At 44.8% G+C, this 24,243-nt stretch overlaps 1 protein-coding gene across 3 annotated transcripts in view; it reads right to left on the reverse strand.

Annotated features, from left to right (window-relative positions):
* NBN (nibrin) overlaps window positions 1-24,243 on the reverse strand; it is a 59,285-nt gene that overhangs the window by 5,156 nt on the left and 29,886 nt on the right. For 2 of the 3 annotated variants that reach the window (XM_030553418.1, XM_030553421.1), the window contains 9 exons: window positions 18,675-18,792; window positions 15,828-16,018; window positions 13,199-13,296; window positions 12,851-12,998; window positions 12,094-12,375; window positions 11,061-11,532; window positions 8,584-8,655; window positions 6,546-6,701; window positions 3,675-3,788 (listed from right to left, as the gene is read on the reverse strand). In XM_030553418.1, the coding sequence (XP_030409278.1) occupies window positions 3,675-3,788; window positions 6,546-6,701; window positions 8,584-8,655; window positions 11,061-11,532; window positions 12,094-12,375; window positions 12,851-12,998; window positions 13,199-13,296; window positions 15,828-16,018; window positions 18,675-18,792 (1,651 nt within the window). The remainder of the gene's footprint in view (window positions 1-3,674; window positions 3,789-6,545; window positions 6,702-8,583; window positions 8,656-11,060; window positions 11,533-12,093; window positions 12,376-12,850; window positions 12,999-13,198; window positions 13,297-15,827; window positions 16,019-18,674; window positions 18,793-24,243) is intronic. The other variant, XM_030553419.1, reaches the window with a different exon arrangement.

Here is a 24,243-nt window from a genome sequence, read left to right on the forward strand (position 1 = left end):
CAGTTTTTAAAGTAGGCCACAGTTACAGAAACCAATCTGAAAAACGATCAGACACTTGTGGGAATGTCTTCACTGTAGTTAGCCTTAGCCCATGCTCTTACATGTTTTTGCCCAAACCACTCTCATCCACACACAAAACCCTCAAGCATGTACTTATTTGGACTTTGAATTTATGCTTGCTTGCATGGGTAGGGGTACGGATTAAAGCCAGAACTGTGGTTTAGCTCAGGCTAGAACTTGCCTACTTTGCAGTAAACATGCAGGCAAGATCACTCGAGTGCTGAAAGTCCTACAAAACTCTTTCCCACAATTTTCTCCAAAGGACCGAGAAGTTCTCCCACAATTTACTGCGAAAGAATATTAGAGTTTCTGCACAAAAAAACCATAGGCTATGTCCCCAGACATTCATGGATGAGGGCAGTAACAATGAGGACACAGTAACAGAGGGCCAGTTTTGTTGTGGGAATGCTCATACTCAGGCTAGGCTAACTCAAATGCTCAGACCCAGGTGCCAATTACCTGGGCTAACTGCACATTGTAGCTATCCTGTGTCAGACAAAACTGAAGGGGACGGAAAAATATCCAGGGCTTTACATTACTTGTAATGATGGAACTTTCAAAAGCAGGAATGTCAGACTGAAACTGCAACAAGCAGAAATCTATTAGTTGGTCAAAATTTTGAGTTTTGTCACAATTAGTTTTAAACTCTGAAACTAGTACAGCAGTGGTGTGAAGGCTCCTTTACACAGTGTCAAGTAGCTGTAAGTTAACGTAACTTCTGCCAAGGAGATGCAAGTTAAAGTAATGGATGACCTACTTTAGTTTACAGCTATCTAAAGCTTCCTGCTACAGAGTTTTTTCATTCAGTGCTATCATCTTTCAGCAACTGAGTCTGCACTGCACCAACTTTGAGTAATTAAGTCTAGTCTAATACAAGTGATGAGTTATATGGGTGTGTACGTGGTATGTTGTGAGTCTAAGTTAAAACCTATGCTCTCTAAGTGTAACGTATACTTTGGTGGCAAAAAGGGAAGGGACAAAGGGAGCTGCAAATTTCACCATTTTAAACTGTCCTCTGAGTTTGATCCCTTGTTTTGCTATAATATTTTCAAGAGTTGAGCCGGACAAATGCTGAACATCCACAACTGAAGACAATACAAGCCGCAGAGCTTTAGCATCTCTCAGGGTTAGGCCAACATCCTGCATGGTACCTTTTTATGCAAACTATATTCTAAACTAGTTTAAAAAAACTGGGTAACAGCATACTCTCAGGCCATGTCTACATCTAAAATTTTGCAGCGCTGGTAGTTACAGCTGTATTAGTACAGCTGTATAGGGCCAGCGCTGCAGAGTGGCCACACTTACAGCAACAAGCGCTGCAAGTGGTGTTAGATGTGGCCACACTGCAGCGCTGTTGGGCGGCTTCAAGGGGGGTTCCGGGACGAGAGAGCAAACCGGGAAAGGAAACCAGCTTCGCCGCGGTTTGCTCTCTCGGTCCCGGAGCCACCCAGCAAACCGCAGGGAAGGAGACCTGCTTGCTCGGGGTTCCGGAACCGAGAGAGCAAACCGGGAACGCCGCGGTTTGCTCTCTCGGTCCCGGAGCCAGCCAGCAAACCGCAGGGAAGGAGACCTGCTTGCTCGGGGTTCCGGGACCGAGAGAGCAAACCGGGAACGCCGCGGTTTGCTCTCTCGGTCCCGGAGCCACCCAGCAAACCGCAGGGAAGGAGACCTGCTTGCTCGGGGTTCCGGAACCGAGAGAGCAAACCGGGAACGCCGCGGTTTGCTCTCTCGGTCCCGGAGCCAGCCAGCAAACCGCAGGGAAGGAGACCTGCTTGCTCGGGGTTCCGGGACCGAGAGAGCAAACCGGGAACGCCGCGGTTTGCTCTCTCGGTCCCGGAGCCAGCCAGCAAACCGCAGGGAAGGAGACCTGCTTGCTCGGGGTTCCGGGACCGGGAGAGCAAACCGGGAACGCCGCGGTTTGCTCTCTCGGTCCCGGAGCCAGCCAGCAAACCGCAGGGAAGGAGACCTGCTTGCTCGGGGTTCCGGGACCGAGAGAGCAAACCGGGAACGCCGCGGTTTGCTCTCTCGGTCCCGGAGCCACCCAGCAAACCGCAGGGAAGGAGACCTGCTTGCTCGGGGTTCCGGGACCGAGAGAGCAAACCGCGGCGAAGCTGGTTTCCTTTCCCGGTTTGCTCTCTCGGTCCCGGAACCCCGAGCAAGCAGGTCTCCTTCCCTACGGTTTGCTGGGTGGCTCCGGGACCGAGAGAGCAAACCGGGAAAGGAAACCAGCTTGATTACCAGAGGCTTCCTCCTTCCACGGAGGTCAAGAAAAGCGCTGGTAACTGTCTACATTGCATTACCAGCGCTGGATCACCAGCGCTGGATCCTCTACACCCGAGACAAAACGGGAGTACGGCCAGCGCTGCAAACAGGGAGTTGCAGCGCTGGTGGTGCCCTGCAGATGTGGACACCTTCAAAGTTGCAGCGCTGTAACTCCCTCACCAGCGCTGCAACTTTCTGATGTAGACAAGCCCTCAAACTGTGGTCTGCTGACCTCTTCTAACCGGAGTTGCTTCTGTCATGGGAGTAAAGCATCTATGCCTGTTTTCAATAGAGGATACTTTGTTAGTTGGAATCCAGACTATGATTAATTTTAGGGCTTCCAAAGGCTTTTTTAGCTACCTGAGCTGGAAGGTGAGAGGGAAAAAGGAGTCAGAATCACACTGCTGCACTGCTTGTGTCCTTCATAGGCGTGCCTCATATAAATTCAACAATGAGTAAATTTGTGGTGGATGCCAAATTTCAACATGGCTGGGAGAGATTATGCAGTGCTTTCCTGCAAGGTAAAATCTAGCACTGAAATCAACTGTTAAAATCAGTGAGAGGAAATAAACAGCAAATATAAAAGTGGGGATGGAGTAAAAACCTCAAGAATTCTCACCTATCGCATTTTCTCCTTAATACTGTTGTATAACCTTCCCAATTAACCAAGTAATATTGATATCACAGGAAAGATATGGAACCTGGGGTGGGAGACTGGAATGTAATGTGGCCCGAGATGCTTTTTTAAAGAAGCATCACACAAAATGAAAAAGTTGAGAACTGCTACAGCAAGATATAAATTACGTACAAATGGAAATATCTTCTCTAGTTAAAAACACAATATTCAGTCTCCTGATTACAACAGGCACATCTCATATATTTTTTTCATCTGAATATCTAGTCTGTGAGCAGACCATCAGCAGTGCTGCACTGAGCACCTTGAACACTGAGGTTGCTGAGCTTGTTAATGTAAAAACTTTCACTGTCACACTCAGAATTCATGCAGGGCTAAGCTTCAATCAAATGTTTACTTTACTCAGTCATTAAAATCACTTTCTCCTAGATCAGTGCCTTTTGCTTTACAGCAGTCTCCTCCGTACCCACAGTATGAAAGAGTTAAACATTTTATTAATTTTTTTATTAATATTACATGTCAGATTTATCCAAAAGAATCAGTAGAGTGTCAGCCTTATCACTGAACCCCTTTTGTTTAGTTAGGTCACATCCCTAACATCTTTTTGGATGTGTTAAGTGGCAGATTTGTTCAGCACATAGGCTCAACTTTTAGTACAGAGCTGCCCTGTTCTTGGGAAGGACTGCAGTTGTTTTGTTGCTTGGAAAGAATTCCTTACCTCCATTTCCTGCCTTAACCATTCTTCCAACTGTGAATTCTTTTTGGCATGGTGACCTATCAGATCTGATCCTCCAATAATGTGTGGAAGTTGTCCTGCTCCAGGATAAGGTACCTGTTGGACAAGAAACATTTGCTGTTATAGTGCAGGCTGACAACCATGCAAAACAAGAGTAGTCACCTCTAGTAAATTCACAGTGGCAAAATACCTTTCATCCAATTTGTCTAACAGTATCTATGTAATGAATATTTCTACTTAAATAGCACACCACCTGCAAACTCTCCCCCAAAAGAAAGACCTGTGTGACTAGTTATATTTTTAATTTGTTAACTTAATAAACTAATACATTTAAAATGCATTTGAAAACAACAGAAACTGATATTTTAAGTTTCTAATCCAGTCTGATGTAGAGAAGAACTTGTAATACAGAACGGAAAGGATGATACATTAAAAGATATTGCATGTTCTATTAAACAATTTTTAAATGCTACTTGGAACTACGGTAGGTACAATATTTTCATACAAATGTGATTTTCAAGATGGCCATGTCCATTTAAAGGCATTTAAATTTTTTACTTAAATGTAGTGTATTGCATATCTTAGATTACACTGCACTCTCTCTTTAAATTCTGCGCTGAAGCTATATTCCTACAATGAACACAAAGGTTTGTAAAAGTCATTCTCAGAACCCAACTGATCTTAGTTTTATAAGATATGCATTTTAGTAGTTATGTTTAGAAATCCAAATTTTCGTAGTCAAAACGTCAAGCCAATATGTGTTCTCAATAGGTTATTTGAAAGTGACACAGTAAGCCTACGAGGAGACACAACCCAAAGTTATAATACTGTTCAAGAGCACAGCATCATTTAATGAGTCAGCTTGAGTAAGAACTGCACAAGCCTCCAAAAAGAACATAGGTCTCTAGGTAATCATCTGGTGGGAGCAGAGATGACCTGTGCTGCAGATGGGGGGAGATGGAGGTTGGTGAGGGCATGCTCAGTCCATGTGAGCATGCTCAGTACAAGGCAAGGAGCAAATCTGGGGGGCACGTGACTCTGCATGCCCCCCCCATGGGTTGCCTCTGGGTGGGAGGTAACCTTCTCTGGTATCTGTCTGATAAATTAGTACAAAAATAGCCACAGTATTTTGCTCTTTACCACAATGGTGATAGTAAGTTAATAAAATATAAGTGGAAGTAGAATCTCTAAGGCCATGTCTACATCTAAAATTTTGCAGCGCTGGTTGTTACAGCTGTATTAGTACAGCTGTATAGGGCCAGCGCTGCAGAGTGGCCACACTTACAGCAACCAGCGCTGCAAGTGGTGTTAGATGTGGCCACACTGCAGCGCTGTTGGGCGGCTTCAAGGGGGGTTCCGGGACCGAGAGAGCAAACCGGGAAAGGAAACCAGCTTCGCCGCGGTTTGCTCTCTCGGTCCCGGAGCCAGCCAGCAAACCGCGGGGAAGGAGACCTGCTTGCTCGGGGTTCCGGGACCGAGAGAGCAAACCGGGAACGCCGCGGTTTGCTCTCTCGGTCCCGGAGCCAGCCAGCAAGCCGCGGGGAAGGAGACCTGCTTGCTCGGGGTTCCGGGACCGAGAGAGCAAACTGCGGCGTTCCCGGTTTGCTCTCTCGGTCCCGGAGCCAGCCAGCAAGCCGCGGGGAAGGAGACCTGCTTGCTCGGGGTTCCGGGACCGAGAGAGCAAACCGCGGCGTTCCCGGTTTGCTCTCTCGGTCCCGGAGCCAGCCAGCAAGCCGCGGGGAAGGAGACCTGCTTGCTCGGGGTTCCGGGACCGAGAGAGCAAACCGGGAACGCCGCGGTTTGCTCTCTCGGTCCCGGAGCCAGCCAGCAAGCCGCGGGGAAGGAGACCTGCTTGCTCGGGGTTCCGGGACCGAGAGAGCAAACCGGGAACGCCGCGGTTTGCTCTCTCGGTCCCGGAGCCAGCCAGCAAACCGCAGGGAAGGAGACCTGCTTGCTCGGGGTTCCGGGACCGAGAGAGCAAACCGCGGCGTTCCCGGTTTGCTCTCTCGGTCCCGGAGCCAGCCAGCAAGCCGCGGGGAAGGAGACCTGCTTGCTCGGGGTTCCGGGACCGAGAGAGCAAACCGGGAACGCCGCGGTTTGCTCTCTCGGTCCCGGAGCCAGCCAGCAAGCCGCGGGGAAGGAGACCTGCTTGCTCGGGGTTCCGGGACCGAGAGAGCAAACCGGGAACGCCGCGGTTTGCTCTCTCGGTCCCGGAACCCCGAGCAAGCAGGTCTCCTTCCCCGCGGCTTGCTGGCTGGCTCCGGGACCGAGAGAGCAAACCGCGGCGTTCCCGGTTTGCTCTCTCGGTCCCGGAACCCCGAGCAAGCAGGTCTCCTTCCCCGCGGTTTGCTGGCTGGCTCCGGGACCGAGAGAGCAAACCGCGGCGAAGCTGGTTTCCTTTCCCGGTTTGCTCTCTCGGTCCCGGAACCCCGAGCAAGCAGGTCTCCTTCCCTGCGGTTTGCTGGGTGGCTCCGGGACCGAGAGAGCAAACCGGGAAAGGAAACCAGCTTGATTACCAGAGGCTTCCTCCTTCCACGGAGGTCAAGAAAAGCGCTGGTAACTGTCTACATTGGATTACCAGCGCTGGATCACCAGCGCTGGATCCTCTACACCCGAGACAAAACGGGAGTACGGCCAGCGCTGCAAACAGGGAGTTGCAGCGCTGGTGGTGCCCTGCAGATGTGGACACTCTCAAAGTTGCAGCGCTGTAACTCCCTCACCAGCGCTGCAACTTTCTGATGTAGACAAGCCCTAAGAATGCCTTTCATCTAATAACATGTCTATCGTATTAGCAGCACTTACACGGCTATTTCAAACAGTGCCATCTTGTGGCAGTTTAAAATATGCACTCACCTTTTTGAATTTCTTAAAGTTGTTCAGTTGCTTATAACTGATTTGTGCAGCAACAAGACTATTTGGCCTTGGATGACTAACAATCAGTGATCTAAATTCAGTCAACAGAAGTCTGCTGGGCAGATTGCTGGAGACATCTTGAAGTCCGTCAGTGTTCTTTTGAGAAGAAAAAGGGGAAAGGAGAACTTCAAGTTGTTCAGTAAACTAAAAGCCTATTTTTAAGAGATTAAAGAATATACACTTGACGGGTTAGAAATGGAAGGCAGATATTAGCTCAGAACATAACAGTCTAGATAAGGCTTAAAATTTAAAACTAGATTTCTAGTAAACTAAGGCTAACCTTAAGTGTTACCCCTACTCTGGGGAAACTCGGACCCAGGTGGTTCCTCCCCTTACCATGTGGCTTTGGGGGAAAAACTGCAGGTATGAACCAGATTTGGGCTTGGATCTACACTGCAGCTGGAGATGCAGTTCCCAGCTCAGACAGATGTATAAGCACTAACTTTGATCAAGCTAGCATGCTAAAAATAGCAGTGTAATCACTGCCGTGTGGACATCATGAGCTAGGTCCAGTGGTGTGCAAACTGTGGGGCACACCCAGAGGAACATTCAGGGGCAAGTGGCAATGCAAGGCAGCTCGTGCCAGCTCCGTGCAGTAGGGCCTGGGCCACCCCCACAGAGGAAGTGGGGACAGAGCGCCACCTCCATCCCAACTCACCTCAGCGGGCCACCCAGCCTGTGGATCAGTGTGCCGCGCCAAGTTCCACCCCCAGCAGGCTCTGTGCCCAGCTCTGGCTCTGCCCCCAGAGACCATCACATGCGGCTTCCCCCACCCTGAAAACCAGAGGCGGGAGGGGCAGAGGAGAAGGTATTGGCCCTGCCCTAGGAGTGAAAGACTGGCTAGAAGGTAGAATAAGCCTGGTGCAGAGGAGGCCTTGGCTGTGCAGTAGCATGTATATGTGTGGGGTGTGCGCGCGCATGTGTGTTTGGAAACAACGAACAGATTCCTTTAATAGTAAGGGGGTGGGCGTGACTGGAAAAGTTTGCACATCACTGGACTAGTCAACTGAGTACGTACCTGGCATCTCAGATGGGACTGTATTCCAGCCCTTAGCTCGTGATGCTGCCTGCACCACCCTGCCTACCCTGCTATTTTTAGCAAACCAGCTTGATCACAGCTATCACGTCTACATCTACCCGAGCTGGAAATTACATCTCCAGCTGCAGAGTACATGTACCCAGAGACTCCAGCCCATAGGAGCAGCTGCAGAAGCAGCCAAATCAGGGACCTTTGGACACTGAGACAACTTCCTATGGTTCTGACTGGACTTTCTCTGCCCTGTGCTGATTGACTGTTTGCTTCAATCCTCTCCCCCTCACGATCTCTTCATGTCATCTTCACTCCACACCTGCTCTCTCAACTTCTTCTCCACTGCCCTGTCCTTCACACACCTCCTTTCTTTCAGTGCCCCTTTTTCCTTCATTTTCCCCCTAATTAGCTGATCTTCCAACTCCTCAAAATAATGGAATCAATATGACATTTGCTGCCATCATATTTTTACTATGCTTGTGTGTTATACCCTTTCACTCACCCTGTGTCTGTCTGGTCTATTCATATTATAAACTCTTTGGGACAGGAACATTACTAGTATTTGTACAGCACCTAGCACAAGGAGGGCCTATTCTTGGTATATGATTACCATAATAAACACGGTTAATAATAATATTTTGGTTAAGAGTGTGATTTATCTCCCTTCCTCTATGGTAATAATCTACATGGGATAAGCACTTTTATACCAATGTAACTGCATCCACATAAGAGAAGTTGGTGGTGTACCTGTACATCTTTGACTATATACTGATATAGTTAAAGCAGTACAACTTTTATGTTTAAATAAGCCCTCATTCATCAAACCCTCCTATGTCCACTGCACACATATGAATTTAGTTTTAAAAGCAAAAAACTGTGGTACATTTCCTTCACATTTCTGAGTATTAACTAATGCTAGGTATTCCTTGCATTTGACTAGTTTCTTACCAAAACTGATGATTCTTGCTTAATCTCAATTTTCTTCTTTGTAGTTGGAACAGCACCAGGTTCATTTTCTTGCTGTTTGACCAAACAATTTTAAAGAGCAATCATTGTAAATGTAAATTATGATTGCATATTTACAAAAAAAACTAATATATTCTGGAATATACTTTAACAATGAATTGTTCTAATAAAACCACTGCCCCTGGTTTGTTTGGATTATTTTTTTTTAGTATAAGAAAACAAAGTGTTTTTCCTTAAGAATTCATAATTCCTAAAATCCTACCTGTAAGGATTACGAAAATCACTAAGTTTTCAGGTATGAATCAAAGTATTAGTTTTCTATTTTAAATTATATCCCAGAGTTCACGGTCAGGAAATAACTAAATGTAAGTGTCAATTTGGGAGCAATCGTGATTAGGATCAAGGCTAGTCTCCTCACAGCCTGTAGTTAAAGAAGGGAAAGCATAATACTACACATCACAATTTTGCTCAGTATCTAATAACTTCCTCTAAGGCTTTTCTATTTCTGCTATAAAGGTGTGTTGATGTCACAAATGGTGTTGTTATGAAAAAAATCAGGTGGGAAAGGTGCTAGTATCAACACATTTCCTAAAGTGTTTACTTGCAGTGGCCCAAGTGGTCAGAATAGACTAATATTTTGCCTTTTATAAAAAGTCCCTTGTCATTTTTGGCTCAATACCAGTCCCTTGTCATTTTTGGCTCAATACCAAACACATTCTTTCACACCAGAAAACTAAAGCCTTGCCTACACTTTTACCTCAGCCACATGACCAGAATCTCAGTACAAATCAGACTTTGCACCCTCAGACTCCAGAAAGTGTCCAAAAACACTTATCTGACCTCTGAAAAGGGACACAAACAAAAAAGGATCCTAGGCCACAGTTATGAGGCAAGAAATTGTCTACCACATGAAGAATTAACCTTATAATAAATTCTGTAGTTACTATGTCTAAAGAATCTTTAGAAGTGTTCTCTTCCAGGTGAATGTCATCAGCTTCCTTAATTTCAATAAACAAGTAATTTTCGGTGCTGACCTTCCACAATATAGGTGAAGTGGGGGGATTCTTTATTGTATAATGTAGAGAGTTATTTGATGCTAAGAAAAAATTCCATTTATACAGCACTTAGGCCATGTCTACACTAGGTCATTTTCCTACCAGTGTAGATTAAGCTTCAGCAACTTGTGGTGTTTTTACCACTATGTCAATTAAACCTAATCCTTGTTCCCTTAACACCTCTACATACACACACTTGTCCCCTATGCTTTTAATAATATCCTTCTCCCAAGCATCTTCTCTTGTCCTCTTTCAAATAACTTTTTTTTATTTAGACCAAACATCCAGTGCCTTCTATTCTTCCTCTAGGACTTTACTTCGTTCTCAAATTTAAGAGTCAGTAATCACGAGCTCATAACCACACAATCAATCACATGAGTCCTTATTTGTCATAACCCTCCGTCTGCCTGCTGTCACCACTCACGTTGTCTAACTTTGATTATACACTCTTTGGGGTAAGAACTAGGGTGACTAAATTCCTAATATTAGGGGCTGTCTTGTATATGCAACTATATTTCCTCCTCTTTCCCCCTGGAGGAAAAAAAATGTGTCACAATTTTTCACACTTGCTATCTGGTCACCCATGTAAGAACAGTTTTACATTTCTACAAGTTTTGTGTAAATTTATAGTGCTATATAAACGTGAAATAAGAACATTTAAAACTCTGGTTTCTTTCTGCAATCTGAAGATAAGAAAAATAGTAAAGAAATTAACCCGATATCAGATCAGACATCTGTCTATGCAGCGTAGTGTCTCTGTTTCACATATGGGGTTTAGTTACTTGAGAGCTATTAGGTGAGAACGCTAAGGATGCATAATGATCTGACAATATATCATCTTGCTGACACCCAACACAGGTACAGAAACTCTCTGACTGGAAAGGAGCTTAACACAGTTTCTCCTGGGAATTCAGAAGCATAACAATTAATAACAATAACTTCACACTGTACTAAAAAAACTTCTCTTCAGGACAGGAAAAGGTTTGGCTGTTCTGCTTACAAAGGCTGTATTTCTTTAACAAGAGCAAATTGACAGCTTCAGAAAGAAAGTATGAAGCGTAAATAACTGATGCCGGTTTAAAGTTACAAAGTGCCTCCATCTGGGGAAATAAACTCTAAAACACTACAGGATAGTGACTTACGGAGAGCAAGGAAGTCTATATTTTAACTCCTTCATCACAATGTTTACATAAAATCCCCAGACTACACCTACTGCTCATTTATAATGGGATGAGAGCTAATACATTGCATCAAACTGCTCAAAGCTGGTATCTGTTCTTAAGCTGCTTTGTCTTTGTGCTAAGAGGCTAATCTTGCAAGATGCTGCTGCACAGGCTCCTCCAGTGATGCTGTAACTTGCAGGATCAGGTCCATAACAAGTGATTAATAAAGAACATTACTTACCAATATCCTATTGGCTTCCTCTTGAATTACATTTTCTTCTTCAATCCTTTCCCCCTTGGTTTCCAAACGTCTTTTTTTCTGCATATTGGTTCCATGCTCCTCACCGCGATCCCCCACGTCAACTTCCCAATCCAGCTCTTTGCTCCCAAACACAAGCTCTAGCGTAGCTGCATCCTCAACTAAATCATCTAACTCTTTTCTCTTCTTTGATGCAGGCTTTTCACTGGAAACATTTTTAGTAACAGTTTTATCTTTCTCTGATTTGCTAGTTTCTATTGCAAGCTTTAGGCTTGTATCTACAGGCAAAAGGTTTGTTTTCAGGTCCAAGTTACATAGTTCCTTTTGAGTCTCTTCCACTTTACTTTTCCACATCAAGGAAGTTGTGGGTTGGGTTTGACTGGAAAGATTAGATGACTTTTCCTCCATCTTTGCCAGTTTCGGAACAGATGTTTCTCCCTTTTCAATCCTTTCCCTTAGCCAGAAAGAAACAAAGAAATTTTCAACATGATAAACTCAGTAAGTGAACAACGCACAATGACTGAATATGAATCCAAAAATCCACAAGTGATGCTTTTCTTCATTTTGATTTTGTAATGTTGCTTACGTGTTTAGAGTACTTGATTGTGTGCACTGTGCTTAGCTATATGTTGGGTGTCCATGGGAGTTTGTTACAGAGATGAACCACCTGCATGAACATTGCATAATATGAGTTAAGGTAATCTTTATTTATATGCCTCAACTGACGATCTTCTGCATTTTTTCATGATTGTGTTGGGATTTGAATCTCAGCAGTCTTAGCATACACTTTTCTGTTTGGGGAAACAGATACTTAGAAATGGCCAGTTTAAACTAAAAAATGAATAGAGGAATTCAATTTTAGTCAGGTAGTAAAATCTACATTGGGAATAAAATGTATGCCCCTTGAACTAAAACAAATTACTTTCTAAAACAAAAAAAGCACCATCTGAAAAAATATGAAAAATACACCCCCCCCCCCCCCAAAAAAAAAAAAAAAGAATTTCTGTGAACATACCTTTTCTTTGGAGCTGCCTGGAAATAATTTTTAATGGAGTTAGACTCTTGCTGTGAAGCTCTCTCTCTATTTCTATTAACTCCTAAAATTTTAGAGGGTGAGAGGGGTTGATTCTTTTGGTCAACCCCAAGCATTCTATGCATCCTGGGTAATACTGTCCCTGTATTTACACTGCCACTAGTGCTGGGAGTCTCCTTTACAGTAGTTATATTCTGTGAATACATTTTGTCTCTTCGATCCATTTTGGGAGTTTTCTCTCTCTCCTCTCCACTTATCTCCATACTGCACAAAAGGGAGAAAAAACTCTAAGTAAACATACAGGCAATCGTTGTAGAAACAGCATACACATTACAGAGCACCACAGTAATGCAGCTGTACCTGTGGTATACAATGAACACTTATGAAAGCTATATAAATTAATACCTGCTATGACTAAATGATCTAGATAAATATGAAATTGCTTTAGAATTCTGAACATGGTTAAAAGAGCCAATCAGATCTGCTGCATCACCAATTGCATATTCTAGTGTCAAACCTGATGCCCCAAGCTGGCTTTCTTGCTGTACCCTATCACTTCAAGGCAGAAGTTGGACCCCTGTGGATAGCGACCACAGTTTACTTTTGCAAGTTAGGGAGTCAAAAGCTGAGCCCCACTGACTATGGCAAGTCTAGAACTGGAAAGTTAAATTTCCTCTGACATGGTAATAGCTTTATTTATAGTCATCAACTTAGGAAACTATTTCAATGTGTACTTTACCACGTGTCCATCAGTTCTTCTGGTTCTGTGTCAGCTACATATGCTCTGTTATCACTTGTAGTAACAGGCATTATGGTCTCATGTACAGACGAACTCTGAGAAAGGGTTGGATGCAGAATAGCTGATCCTGGACTAACTGGCTGTTTAGCTGCAAGTTGAACATATAGAACAATTAAAAAGTCAGCATTCTTCCTGTGGCTCTGTGTATTTATAAGCCATTATTACAGTACTATTACTGTTAACTGATTTTAATTATAAATCCACACAGATTCAATTGAGTACTGTGTTCAATTCTGGTTATCTCATCAGAAAAAAGGTACAGCAAAGTATCAAGGTTTATAAAATTACCTATGCCAGGCTGGTTTTGAGGGTTGCAATATCTTTCCATAGACATGAAGATAACAGCTAATCCAATTTCTGCTTCTGGAATGGCTCTGAGATTCTTGCTATTAAAAATAAAAAACAGTTTTAGAAAATTAACTACCAAACAGCAGCAGCTTTTATATCCAAATACTCTGTTTTTTTTTATCCAAACATGTGCTTCTCAAAAACACATTCAAGATAGAGTAGCAAATGGCAGCAATCCCACCATATGGTACAAAATGCTTCATGCACCAACAGCAGGCTTAAGGGAAAAAATGTTAACATATGAGCCTTGCAGGTGAGAACTTCAATGTCCCATGGCCACTGCAGGTCCATTTTTAGTCCTAGTAATCTTGACAGTGCCCCTTCCCTTCCTGACCTCAATCAGTTCAGACCTGGACACTTAGCCAAACTAAAGTGCTTCCCATAAAGTGTGCTCTAATTCACTGGGGAGGAGGACAGTAGAAAAATTATATGAAAAACAAGTTCTTCTGATACGATCTGACTTCTATGGAGACACCTCTCTTCCATGCACACAGCCTCCCGTGAAACAAGACAGGTTCTCTGGTTTTCTTTCCTACGTGGGTGATCTGTGGGCCTAAATATTATTAACCTATTTTAGGTTTGTTAAAGTTTTTTTTTTAAATCATTTTTACCAGTGTTATCCTCTATAAAAACAAAGGACAGCCCCTGGATCTTATTAGTATTCAGTAAGAGTTTATTTTGAAAGTACACTGTAGTGGGCCGGCGTGGCTTCCCTCCTCCCCGGAGAGGGTAGGGCCCCGGCAGAGGCCAGAGTGGGTGAAGCTATGGAGCTCTGAGTCTGCCCCTCAAAGGGTCAGGCGGCGACCCAGAACTATAAATGCCAGCCCTCAGAGCTCAGTCAGGCCCCAGCAGCCAGAGAGACCAGACGTCCCTCTGGGAGCTCAAAACTGGGAGATGCCAGCAACCCAGGGGAGCCGCCCCGACTGGCCAGAGCTTTCCCACGCTCGCGACCAGGAGGAGCTGCTGGAGCTTCCCCGTGCTCGCTACGAGGAGCTGCCAGAGCTTCCCCACACTCGCTACCAGGAGGAGCTGCCTGAGCTTCCCTGCGCTCGCTACCAGGAGGAGCCGCCGGGGCTTCCCCGCGCCTGCTGCTACCCGGAGGAGCCGCCGGCGCTACCGTGGCCTGAGCACCCTGAGGAGCTCCCAGATCTACCACCCAGCCCCAGTCGTGATGAGCCTATGCTCCTGGACCCCGCTGAGGCCAACGTTAGAACCCAGGTAGGTCCTGAGGGGGAGTACGGAAGCAGCCCGGGGGCAGCCGACCCCAGTCAGGCTGCGGAGTTGTCGGAGCCTATGTCAGTGTGTTGCGGCCAGGAACCCCACTGACTGACCAGCGGAGTGACAGCTGGTTAGGGCCCTGGGCTGGGAAGCAGTGGAGTGGGAGGGCCTGCTTCCCCCCTGCCACCTCACTCCGGGGTGGCAGACTCCCCCTCTCCCTGGCCTGAGGAGGGCGATAACTGTTATCACTGAGCTTACTGCTTCAGCGTTTGCTGCCTGCCCTGACCAAGGGCTGGGCCTTTAAAACTGCTGTTGCTTGTTACATGACCCAAGGCCTGAGCTTCCTGACTCAGCGTTTGCTGCCCGCCCTGACCTAGGGCTGGGCCTTAAAACTGCTACTGTTGCTGAGCCCTGACCAAGGACTGAGCCTATTGACTCAATGTTTTGCTGCCCCACCCTGACCAAGGGTTGGGCCCTAAACTATTACTGTTGCTCAGCCCTGACCCAGGCCTGAGCTTACTGATTCCGTGTTGCGATCTGTCCTGATGTAGGAACCAGCGCCTCGTGGTTGTTACGGCTCAGCCCTGCCGGAGGGCCTGAGTCCCTGGCCCGTCGGGCAGACAAGTACCGCAAGGACTGCTGGGCTAACTTCCCGGGCCAACCAGAGCAGAGTGGGCCGGCGTGGCTCACCACCTCTCCGGAGAGGGTCGAGCCCCACGTTTACACACCTCTACCTCGATATAACGCTGTCCTTGGGAGCCAAAAAATTTTACCTCGTTATAGGTGAAACCATGTTATATTGAACTTGCTTTGATCCACCGGAGTGCGCAACCCCGCCCCCCCGCAGCACTGCTTTACCGTGTTATATCCAAATTCGTGTTATATTGGGTGGCATTACATCGAGGTAGCGGTGTAGTAACTATTCACCTGTTGAGAAATGCACTTGTGTCTATTTAACCAACAGAGTCTCTCTCCTATTTTTCACAATCCTTTTATTCATAGCTTATTTTTTTAAATGGTAGAACCAAGAAAGGACTTGACTTTCCCTTTTATATTGTAGAAAGCAACAGTTGGTCAAGGAAAAAAGTAAACTGACACTTTAACTGAACAAAGTCCAATTAATTGTGGTTCATTTGGATGTTCTTACACAAAATTATCTAAGACGACAACAATCCTTCCCTCCCCCGAAAGTTTTAGTCAATATTTCATTAAATTATTGTAAGATTCTCAAGCAATATAAATAGACACCTCTCTAAAAAAGATCCCATCTTTAATTTGTATACAAAGAACTAATCCATATTACTGCTAAAATTTTCTGAAATGTCTATTAAAGTAAAATAATCTGTTTCACCTTTGTAACATGGTGATAATGGAATCAATCCAATTTCTCACTGAGTCAGACACTGGGACCTGCGAGTTAGTTAATCCTGCATCAATGACACAAACTTCAGGAGCTACAAGTAAAGAAGTTTCTTTTATTCTCTCTGGCAACAGTTTTGCTTCTCCCCCTCCAAGAATAATAGCTGGACTCAGTTTCTTATGCTAAAAATCAAGAAAGAAAATGCAATTTAATGAATAGATTAAATTTAGCCAGACCTATTAGTTTTCTTTTTACTGAAACAACAACAATATTGAATAATATCAGAATCTATTCTAGAATCAGAACTATTAATCTGAGGAAATCTAGACCCAGTTGGAAATTTTCTGATGATTAATTTTGTTCGAAAATGCCTGTTCATCAAAGCCAAATTGTCTTGAGAAAATGGGTCAGTTTGACAAACAAACAGCCCTGGGTTCTCAGTCCTGAGGTAGTGGGCATGGCCAGTCTTCCCTGAAGATGCAGACCCTGAGGGTACGTCTACACAGGGATAAGATTCCCATGGCACAGCTGAAGGTGCCCAGGTCATCTGACTCAGGCTCATGGGGCTAAAAACTGATGTGTAAACATTTGGTTTTAGGCTGCCAACATCTACACAGCAATTTTTTAGCCTCAGAGCCCAAGCCCAAGCCAGCTGACCCAGGTCAGCTGCAAATTTTTTATCCCCTTGTAGACATACTCTGGGAGACCTAGAAGCTACTGACTGAAATGGACACTCCTGTCAGTTTCACCACTGCTAGGAATAGTACCCAACAGTAGTGTTGCAACTCTCAAGAGCTTCAGTCAGCAGCTGCCAGATCCTAGGGAACATACTATGTTTCAGAAACACCACGTGACAGCTTTCCCAAAATGAATTTTCTTCTGGATCTTCTGTTAGTGAGAGAATAAAACCAAATTTCAAAGTTTGCAATTTCTCACAAATTGGAAATCCTGAGTTTCAGCCAGCTCTAAGTAAAATGCACATGTGCTACTCCTGGGGTATTCTGTACCAAAAAATTAAAATTCTGCACACATTTTAAAATTCTGCAAAATTCTGTAAATTCTGTCACTACATAATCACTCCAGTTTCTAGTATTTTGGTAATTTATTTCAAAATAGCTGTCAGCAAGTATGTCTGTAATAATAAACAGACACACACAACATTTGCCCCAGGAGTAGAGAGTTAAAGAAACCCCTATGACAACACAGTTTCTTTTCTCTGCCCCACCCACCCCACCCTCCGCCTGTCCCTCTGAGCCCAGTCGGGAGCCCAGACACCCACAACCCCTTCCCCCCAGAGCACTGCCACAGTGCCCTCTCCAGCCAAACGCCCCCCCCCCACCCATACCCCAAGCCCAGCTGTTGCCCTCCCATCCCAGGGATCCATAGGGAGAGAAAGCCTGATGCTTGGTCCCAGGCTTGCATGGAGTTTCCTGCACACTGCTGTCTCCTTCCTTTAGGGCATGCTGGGAACTGCAGTTGCCAGGAACTCTTTAGCTCCCTTCCCCTTCCCTCGGCATGTTTTCTGTGTGCAAGTTGGGCTCTGCTGGGTCCAGCAGCCCCTAATGGCGGCTAGCAACACTGCAGACCATTTCTGTGGGGGAACAGAAATTCCGCATGCATGTTAATTTCTGCAAAATTCTGCATTGCAAGTAGCGCAGAATTCCCCCAGGAGTAATGTGCTTATGTACACCAGCTTATACTACCAGTGCAAATGATTATTCAAATCTCCATTAAGTATGTCTGGCATCAGAAAGACAATATCAAAAGAGACCATTGCAAGTTTTCTGATTCCTCCCAGCCAGTTGCCATCATGTATTCATCAGTATTTCTCTCATTAGACCTTGTCTCAAACTGGGCCCTGATCCTGTAAAGAGTTCTGAAAATGCAGACTTTTCTTTCCTGTGCAGAATTCAGTTATTTCAGTGGGAATCCACATAGGATAATGATCTGCACTTGCAGATTCCTTTGGAGGACTTGGGCCTCTGACTCGAAGATCCTGAGGGAAGAGGCAGGGTCTTATGTCTGTAAAGTGCCACGAACATTTATATTTCTCATTTACATAAAAAAGTAAGAGGCACACATATACAATAGCACAGGTAGGCAACATCTGGGAGCAACTAAGATAGCCTTTAAACCCTCTCGCCCAGTTTTGCGATCCAAGACCAAAAAATTAGTATTTCGCACCCAACAGAAGGCATTTTTAGTGATCAACCTAAATGGAATAGCTTAACCCTACTATTCATTTACAGATTTCAGCTGTGTGCGTATTCAACTAAAACTGTTACAAAATGTACGTTTTTAGCCAGGCTTCTGCAAGAAAAGATCCCTTTCTTTAAACAGAGACTGTTCAGGAGTTCATATGGGCAAAGTTGCTATAGTTTTAGGATACTTCACAGCCGATAAGCTTGATATAAAACTGCATGAGCACAACTGTTTTTCTATACTCAGAGGATTGTGGACTTTCGGAGCATGCCAATTGGAATCAGACATTCGAGGACAGTTTCCATAGGTGAAGGGAGATGACAATGTTTTAAATGAAAGTGAGTAAGAGACACAGATTGAAGGGCTGAGATCCAATTTCTGTAGATGGGTTAAGACAATGTCTCCAGATAAAGATCAGGTTCCACAGATGTCCCCCACAAAAGTTTCACTCCCTATTACATACCTTCTGAAAGAGTGCAGTTTCAATACACTATCAACACACAAGGTGTTACCTTTGAATTCTAATTGGTGCATTTTTACAAACAAAACTAATTTCATACGTTTTCTGTTTCAAAGTATCTTTTTATACTTTGATCAACATTGTCTTTACATCTTTGCAACCCAGAGACCAGTTACCTGTTTAGCATTTAGGAACAGAAAGGTTTTGCCTCTGAAGATAATTTTTCTTTCATGACGCATAGACAGATCCAATTTTTCAGGGCCAATAGCAGGCTCATCAACTGGAGGATAAAAACTACAATGAGGGGTGAAACAAAGTTATAAAATTCAGATTTATGTTTTACGCAGCTTTTACTGCAATTTATTTCTGCTTTGTTTATTTCAAAAGAAATCTTTGAAGGCAGGACATCAAAACATATTGTAATTCTTTACTGCTGTTATAACTACTGATAAAATGGGGAAAGGAGGGACTGGATCTTTCAAGGGATTTATAACAGTATATGAAGCCTCATTTCTGGATCAGTGATTTGAGGCAGAGATTTTCAAATTCAGTGGAGTTGGGCATCTCTCTCTCTCTCAGGCTCCTTTGATAATCCTTACCTAAATCTGGCACAGGTCAAGTGTGACCCAGAGTCATTACCATCAGTAACGACTTGGTGGTCTAAGTGCCAGTTCTACTAAAATGATAACCACATCATAAAAACTATAATCGTGACAGATACCTTATTGGCAATCTCAGCAGAAGCCCATGTCTCAAGGATCCCTGCACAACCTACTCACTACTACAAGTGGTCCTTCTAAACAGGGATAAGGTACATGTATTAGAAGAGATGAAAAACATGTACTAACACTGAGTGTGCTACACATCTTAACATAGCAATATGTGCATGCGCGCGCGCACACACACACACATTTTTCACTAAGCAAAACAGAGAAAGTTATTCACCCTGTGTAGTAACCGAGGTTCTTTGAGATGGGTGTCCACGTGGGTGCTCCACTTTAGATGAACCTGCACCCCTGCCCTTGTAATCGGAGATTTTTAGTAGTAGCGCCTGGCTGGGTCTCCATTTCGTGCCACCTCTGGCAGTTACATAACATTGTGCGACGAACCTTCACTTCCCTACCACAGTTTCTAGCATAAAAACTCTGAAGTAGAGGGGAGAAAGGTGGGTAGTGGAGCACCCACAGGAACAACCATCTCAAAAAACCTCAGTTACTGCACAGTGTGAGTAACCGTCTCTTTTACAAAGAGTGCCCATGTGGGTGCTCCACTTTAGGTAACTGTAGAGCAGTGCCCCTCTCTGGAATGGAGGGGCTTTGGAGTTGCAGTCTGGGCGGATGATAAAACCACAAGTCCCAGTATAGCGTCTGATGTCGCGTCCAGCTATACCACATAGTACTGTGTGAATGTATGGGCAAAGGCCCAAGTTGCTACTCTGCAGATGTGCATAATGCACACATTGTTGAGGAAGGCTATCAATGTAGAGAGAGCTCTGGTGGAATGTGTGTGGGTCTGCAGTGGAGTTTGCATTTGTTGATGGCGATAGCAAAAGCCAGTGCAGCCAGAGATCCATTTTGACAGCCTTTGGATATGGTGTCTCCCTTAGATCGTTCCATGATGGAAAGAGAGAACTTTGGTGACTTTCTAAAAGACTCTGTCCTTTCAATGTAAAATGCTAGAGTCCATTGGACATCCAGGGTATGAAGTATTGCTTCTTGTTTGTTCCCGGAAGAACGATGGGAGATGGATGGGTTGATTTAAATGGAATGACTAAACTATTTTAGGTAGAAACCTGGGGTATGGTCAAAGGGTAAATTTGTAAAGAATATTGTGTATGAGGGATGTGCCATGAGGGTCCCAGTTCTCCCACTCTTCAGGCAGATGTGATAATGACAAAGAAGGCATGGAGAGGTGAAGAAGTGAGCCTATCACCAGTGGTTCAAAAGGGGGCCCCATTAGGCATTGCAGCACCAGAGTGAGGTTCCATGATGGAGTAGGGGGCTCGTACTTCAGGGTAGAGGTGGCGGAGACCATTGAGGAAACCTTTGGTGGTAGCGTGGGTGAAGATCAAGAACCCGTCTTCTTGGTGGTGGAATGCCGTGATTGCCACAAGGTGTACGCTGACCCAACTCAATGAAAGACCTGATTTCTTGAATTCCAATATGTAATCCAATACCATAAGTAGAGGAAAGGTAGTTGCCATTGTTCGACTATTCTAACACCATGTATGAAATCTTTTCCATTTGTGAAGGTAGGTATAGTGGGTAGTAGATCTTCTGCTATTTAAAAGAAAGTCCCTTACTTCCTCTGATTAGGTCATTTCACTGTCTTGGAACCATGGAGTAGCCATGCTTGCAGGTGGAGTCTTGCTAGCTTCGGGTGGTAGACCTGCCTGCATCCTGAGACAGGAGATGAGGTAGAAGTGGAGTGCGTGGTGGGCACAAAGTGATCTTCAGGAGGTAAGGAAACCACGTGTCTGGACTATGTGGGAGCTATCAAGATGACTCTGGAGTTGTCGGTCCTTACCATGTGTATGATCCTGGCTAGAAGGATCGGGGGAAAAGCATACAGTAGATGTGTATCCCATGTGCGGAGGCAGGCATCACCAAGAGAACAAGTCCCAGTCCTGCTCTGGAGCATAAATATGGGCTCTTGGAGTTTTGGTTTGTTGCAAAGAGGTCTATAGTTGGGAACCCCCAGCATCTGAATATGTTCAGCAGTACCTTGGTGTTCATTTTCCTCTCATGGTCTTGTGAAAAGGTTCTGCTCAGCGCATCTGCTATGGTGTTTAGGTATTCTGGTAGGTAGGAGGCTGAGATGTCGACGTTATGGCAGATGCACCAATACATTGCATCGCTTCTGTGCATAGGAAGTGTGACCATGCTTGGCACTTTATATAAAACATACAAGTGTGGCTGTCCATCAGCACCTTTATGGCTTTGTCTCTGATCCTGGGTAGGAAGCGTGAGCATGCATTGCATACTACCAGCAGCTCAAGTAGATTTATGTGTAATGTTGCTTCCAATGGAGGCCAACACCCTTTGATCATATGACTGCACAAGTGTGCCCCCCAACCTAGCAGGGAGGCATCTGTTGCAAGTATCATTGAGGGAGGGGTGGGGGCATGCAAAGGGAACTCCTGTACAGATATTGTGTGATTGAGGCCACCAATGCAGACAGTTTTTTACTTTGCTTGGCATTGTAAGAGGCTTGTGTGTGTGTGGAATATATACTGTCCTGAGTCAGCCTGGCAGGCATCACGTGTAGTCTGGCGTGCTTGACAACAAATGTGTTTGCTGACATATGGCCTCATAGTCAGAAGCAGGTCCTGGCCAATGTCTATGTGATGGCTTGCATTATAGCAATTAGGTTGACCAGTGATAAATCTGTGCCAGGTCAGACAGGCTACAGATTCCAGAGAGTCGAGGTAGATCTCAATGAACTCCAATCTCTGCACAGGTCTGAATGTTGACTTTTGTTGGTGTGACGTTATTGACATGAACTGTGACCATATAGATCATTGTTGCAACAAGGTCCTATAGTTGCACCAAATCATGTACAAAGGAGGTCAAGTAAGGTGCCTATGAAAAGGTTATGATTTGCTGGTTCTGATTATGCTATCTGTATGCTATCTGATTACAAGGGCAGGGGCACAGATTCCACCCAAAGTGGAGCACCCATGTAGACACCCATCTCAAAGAACCTCAGTTACTACACATAATCTTCTCTTTGTTTTGCTTTCCTGGCATGGGCCTTGAGGTTGTGACAGTGGGAGCACTTTTGTGGTATGTGTGTACTGCCAAGACAATGGACACACTGTGAGTGCCCGTCAGACACCAGGATTGAGGACCGGCAATGTTTAAAACCCAGGGAGCTGGGAATGCCCCTTAGAATAGTGTTTCTCCCAAGAGGGATGGTAACATACTATACTAAGGGATCTCCTAATAACTTAAACTTAAATTCCTAAGTATGAGAAATGTTAAGAATAAACAGGGAAGAGGTCGGGTAGTAAACTAAACTACTAATTAACTAGTACAGACGCTCCCTGACTTACTCAAGCGTTCCATTTTGCATAAGTCGGGAATGTATCTCTGACAATTATGCCCCCCCAAAAAAAAAAAAAAAAAAAAAAAGCTTACGGAACTTTTCCCGTAAATGCAGATTTCCATAAATTGGGTTTGCATAACCCGGGCAGCATCTGTATTCAAAATTAAGCTAGGCTTAAGATAAATCTCAAGGGCGCTGCCAAATGCTTCATGTCAAGCAGAGCCTGGCAGAGAAGGAACTGGGCGAGGGGTGCTTAGAGGTCGCAAAACACTATGTAACTGCCAGAGTTGGCATGGGACAGCATGTGTGACGCAACCAGGCACCGCTACTGAAAATCTCAGATTACAAGAGCAGGGGCACAGATTCACCCAAAGCGGAGCACCCACAGGAACACTTCTCAAAGAACTACCTATTTCCCTTGTTCTGACTGGTGATAAAAGATGCTTCTCACACTAACATGTAGAGCAGAAAAACAATTTTCTAATGGCCTAATGGATAAACTGGATTCAGAATATTTATTTTACAGAGTCGAGTGGAATATTAGTACAGATAGACCCTGCCCCCAAAAATCTACAATTTAGGTCCTAATCCTGAAAACATTTTAGCTTGTGCTCAACTTTAAGCACAAGTGGTCCCATTGTCTTCAGTATGACTACTCACATGCTTACAGTTTAAGCACCAAAACATAGGTATTTGCAGCATCAGAGCCTCATATCAGAGAATGACAGAACAAAGCACAGAGTAATCAATAAGTTATTCCACACATGCATGTGCACAGCATGGTGAAGTAGATTTGGGCTTATATTCTACTCAAATGTCACTTCTTGAGAGCCCCATATTAGAAGAGAGAGTTTAGAATTGATATAAATCAGGAGTAGTAGGTTTGCAGAACATATTAGCCAAGTTTAGCATAGAACACAACTAACTGAACAGAGACAGAATTTAGTAGAGTAATGGACTTGGTGGGGGTATTATTCTGTCTTCCTGTCACTGGAATTTACAAAAGAAGTGAGGTGGGTGCCAAATTTTCATTTTCATCTTCAGGTAAGACACAAGTTGACTAACGAACTGGGATTTTTAATTACAAGCCAGTTTTGGGGTTTTCCCCTTCCCTTTTAGCCTGAATTACTCCTGGGGAATTCTGCACCACTGCACACATGCAGAATCCATGTTCCCTGAAGATTTCTTTGCTTCCCCATAGAAAAATAACTGTCTAGCAGGGAAGCAAAGGGACGCTGCAAGGGTGATCACATGCCCCTCCCCAACATGGCAAGGGTGTTGTTTTGGGCACCCAGAGCAGCTGGTGAAGAGGAAAATCACTGCTTGGGGGGTGGGGGGACTATGCCCGGCTGGTGGCTCCTACCTTCTACCAGGCTCAGTGGCTAGTCCCAGCTTGGCTGGGGAAGATGGGACTTGCTCTTCCCCTAAAAGGAGCAGCCAAGGTCAGAGCAGATCCACACCCAGAAACCTCCGCTGGATGCAGAAAGTTCTGCAGACACCCCCATACTTCCTGCCCCCATCGCTCCTCAGCCATAGGGGAAGGGGTCATTGTATGGGAGCTGCTCCCCCACCGACTCCCCATGCCTCTGGACCCCCACGTGACACCCTGGCACCCCAATATTCACCACTGTTATGTAATTAGGATATGTTTTATACAAAGTATGCCTTGTTAGGTATCATTCTAAAAGTCTTGATCTG

The sequence above is a fragment of the Gopherus evgoodei genome, chromosome 2, assembly GCF_007399415.2.
Source record: "Gopherus evgoodei ecotype Sinaloan lineage chromosome 2, rGopEvg1_v1.p, whole genome shotgun sequence".
Classification (NCBI taxonomy): domain Eukaryota; kingdom Metazoa; phylum Chordata; order Testudines; family Testudinidae; genus Gopherus; species Gopherus evgoodei.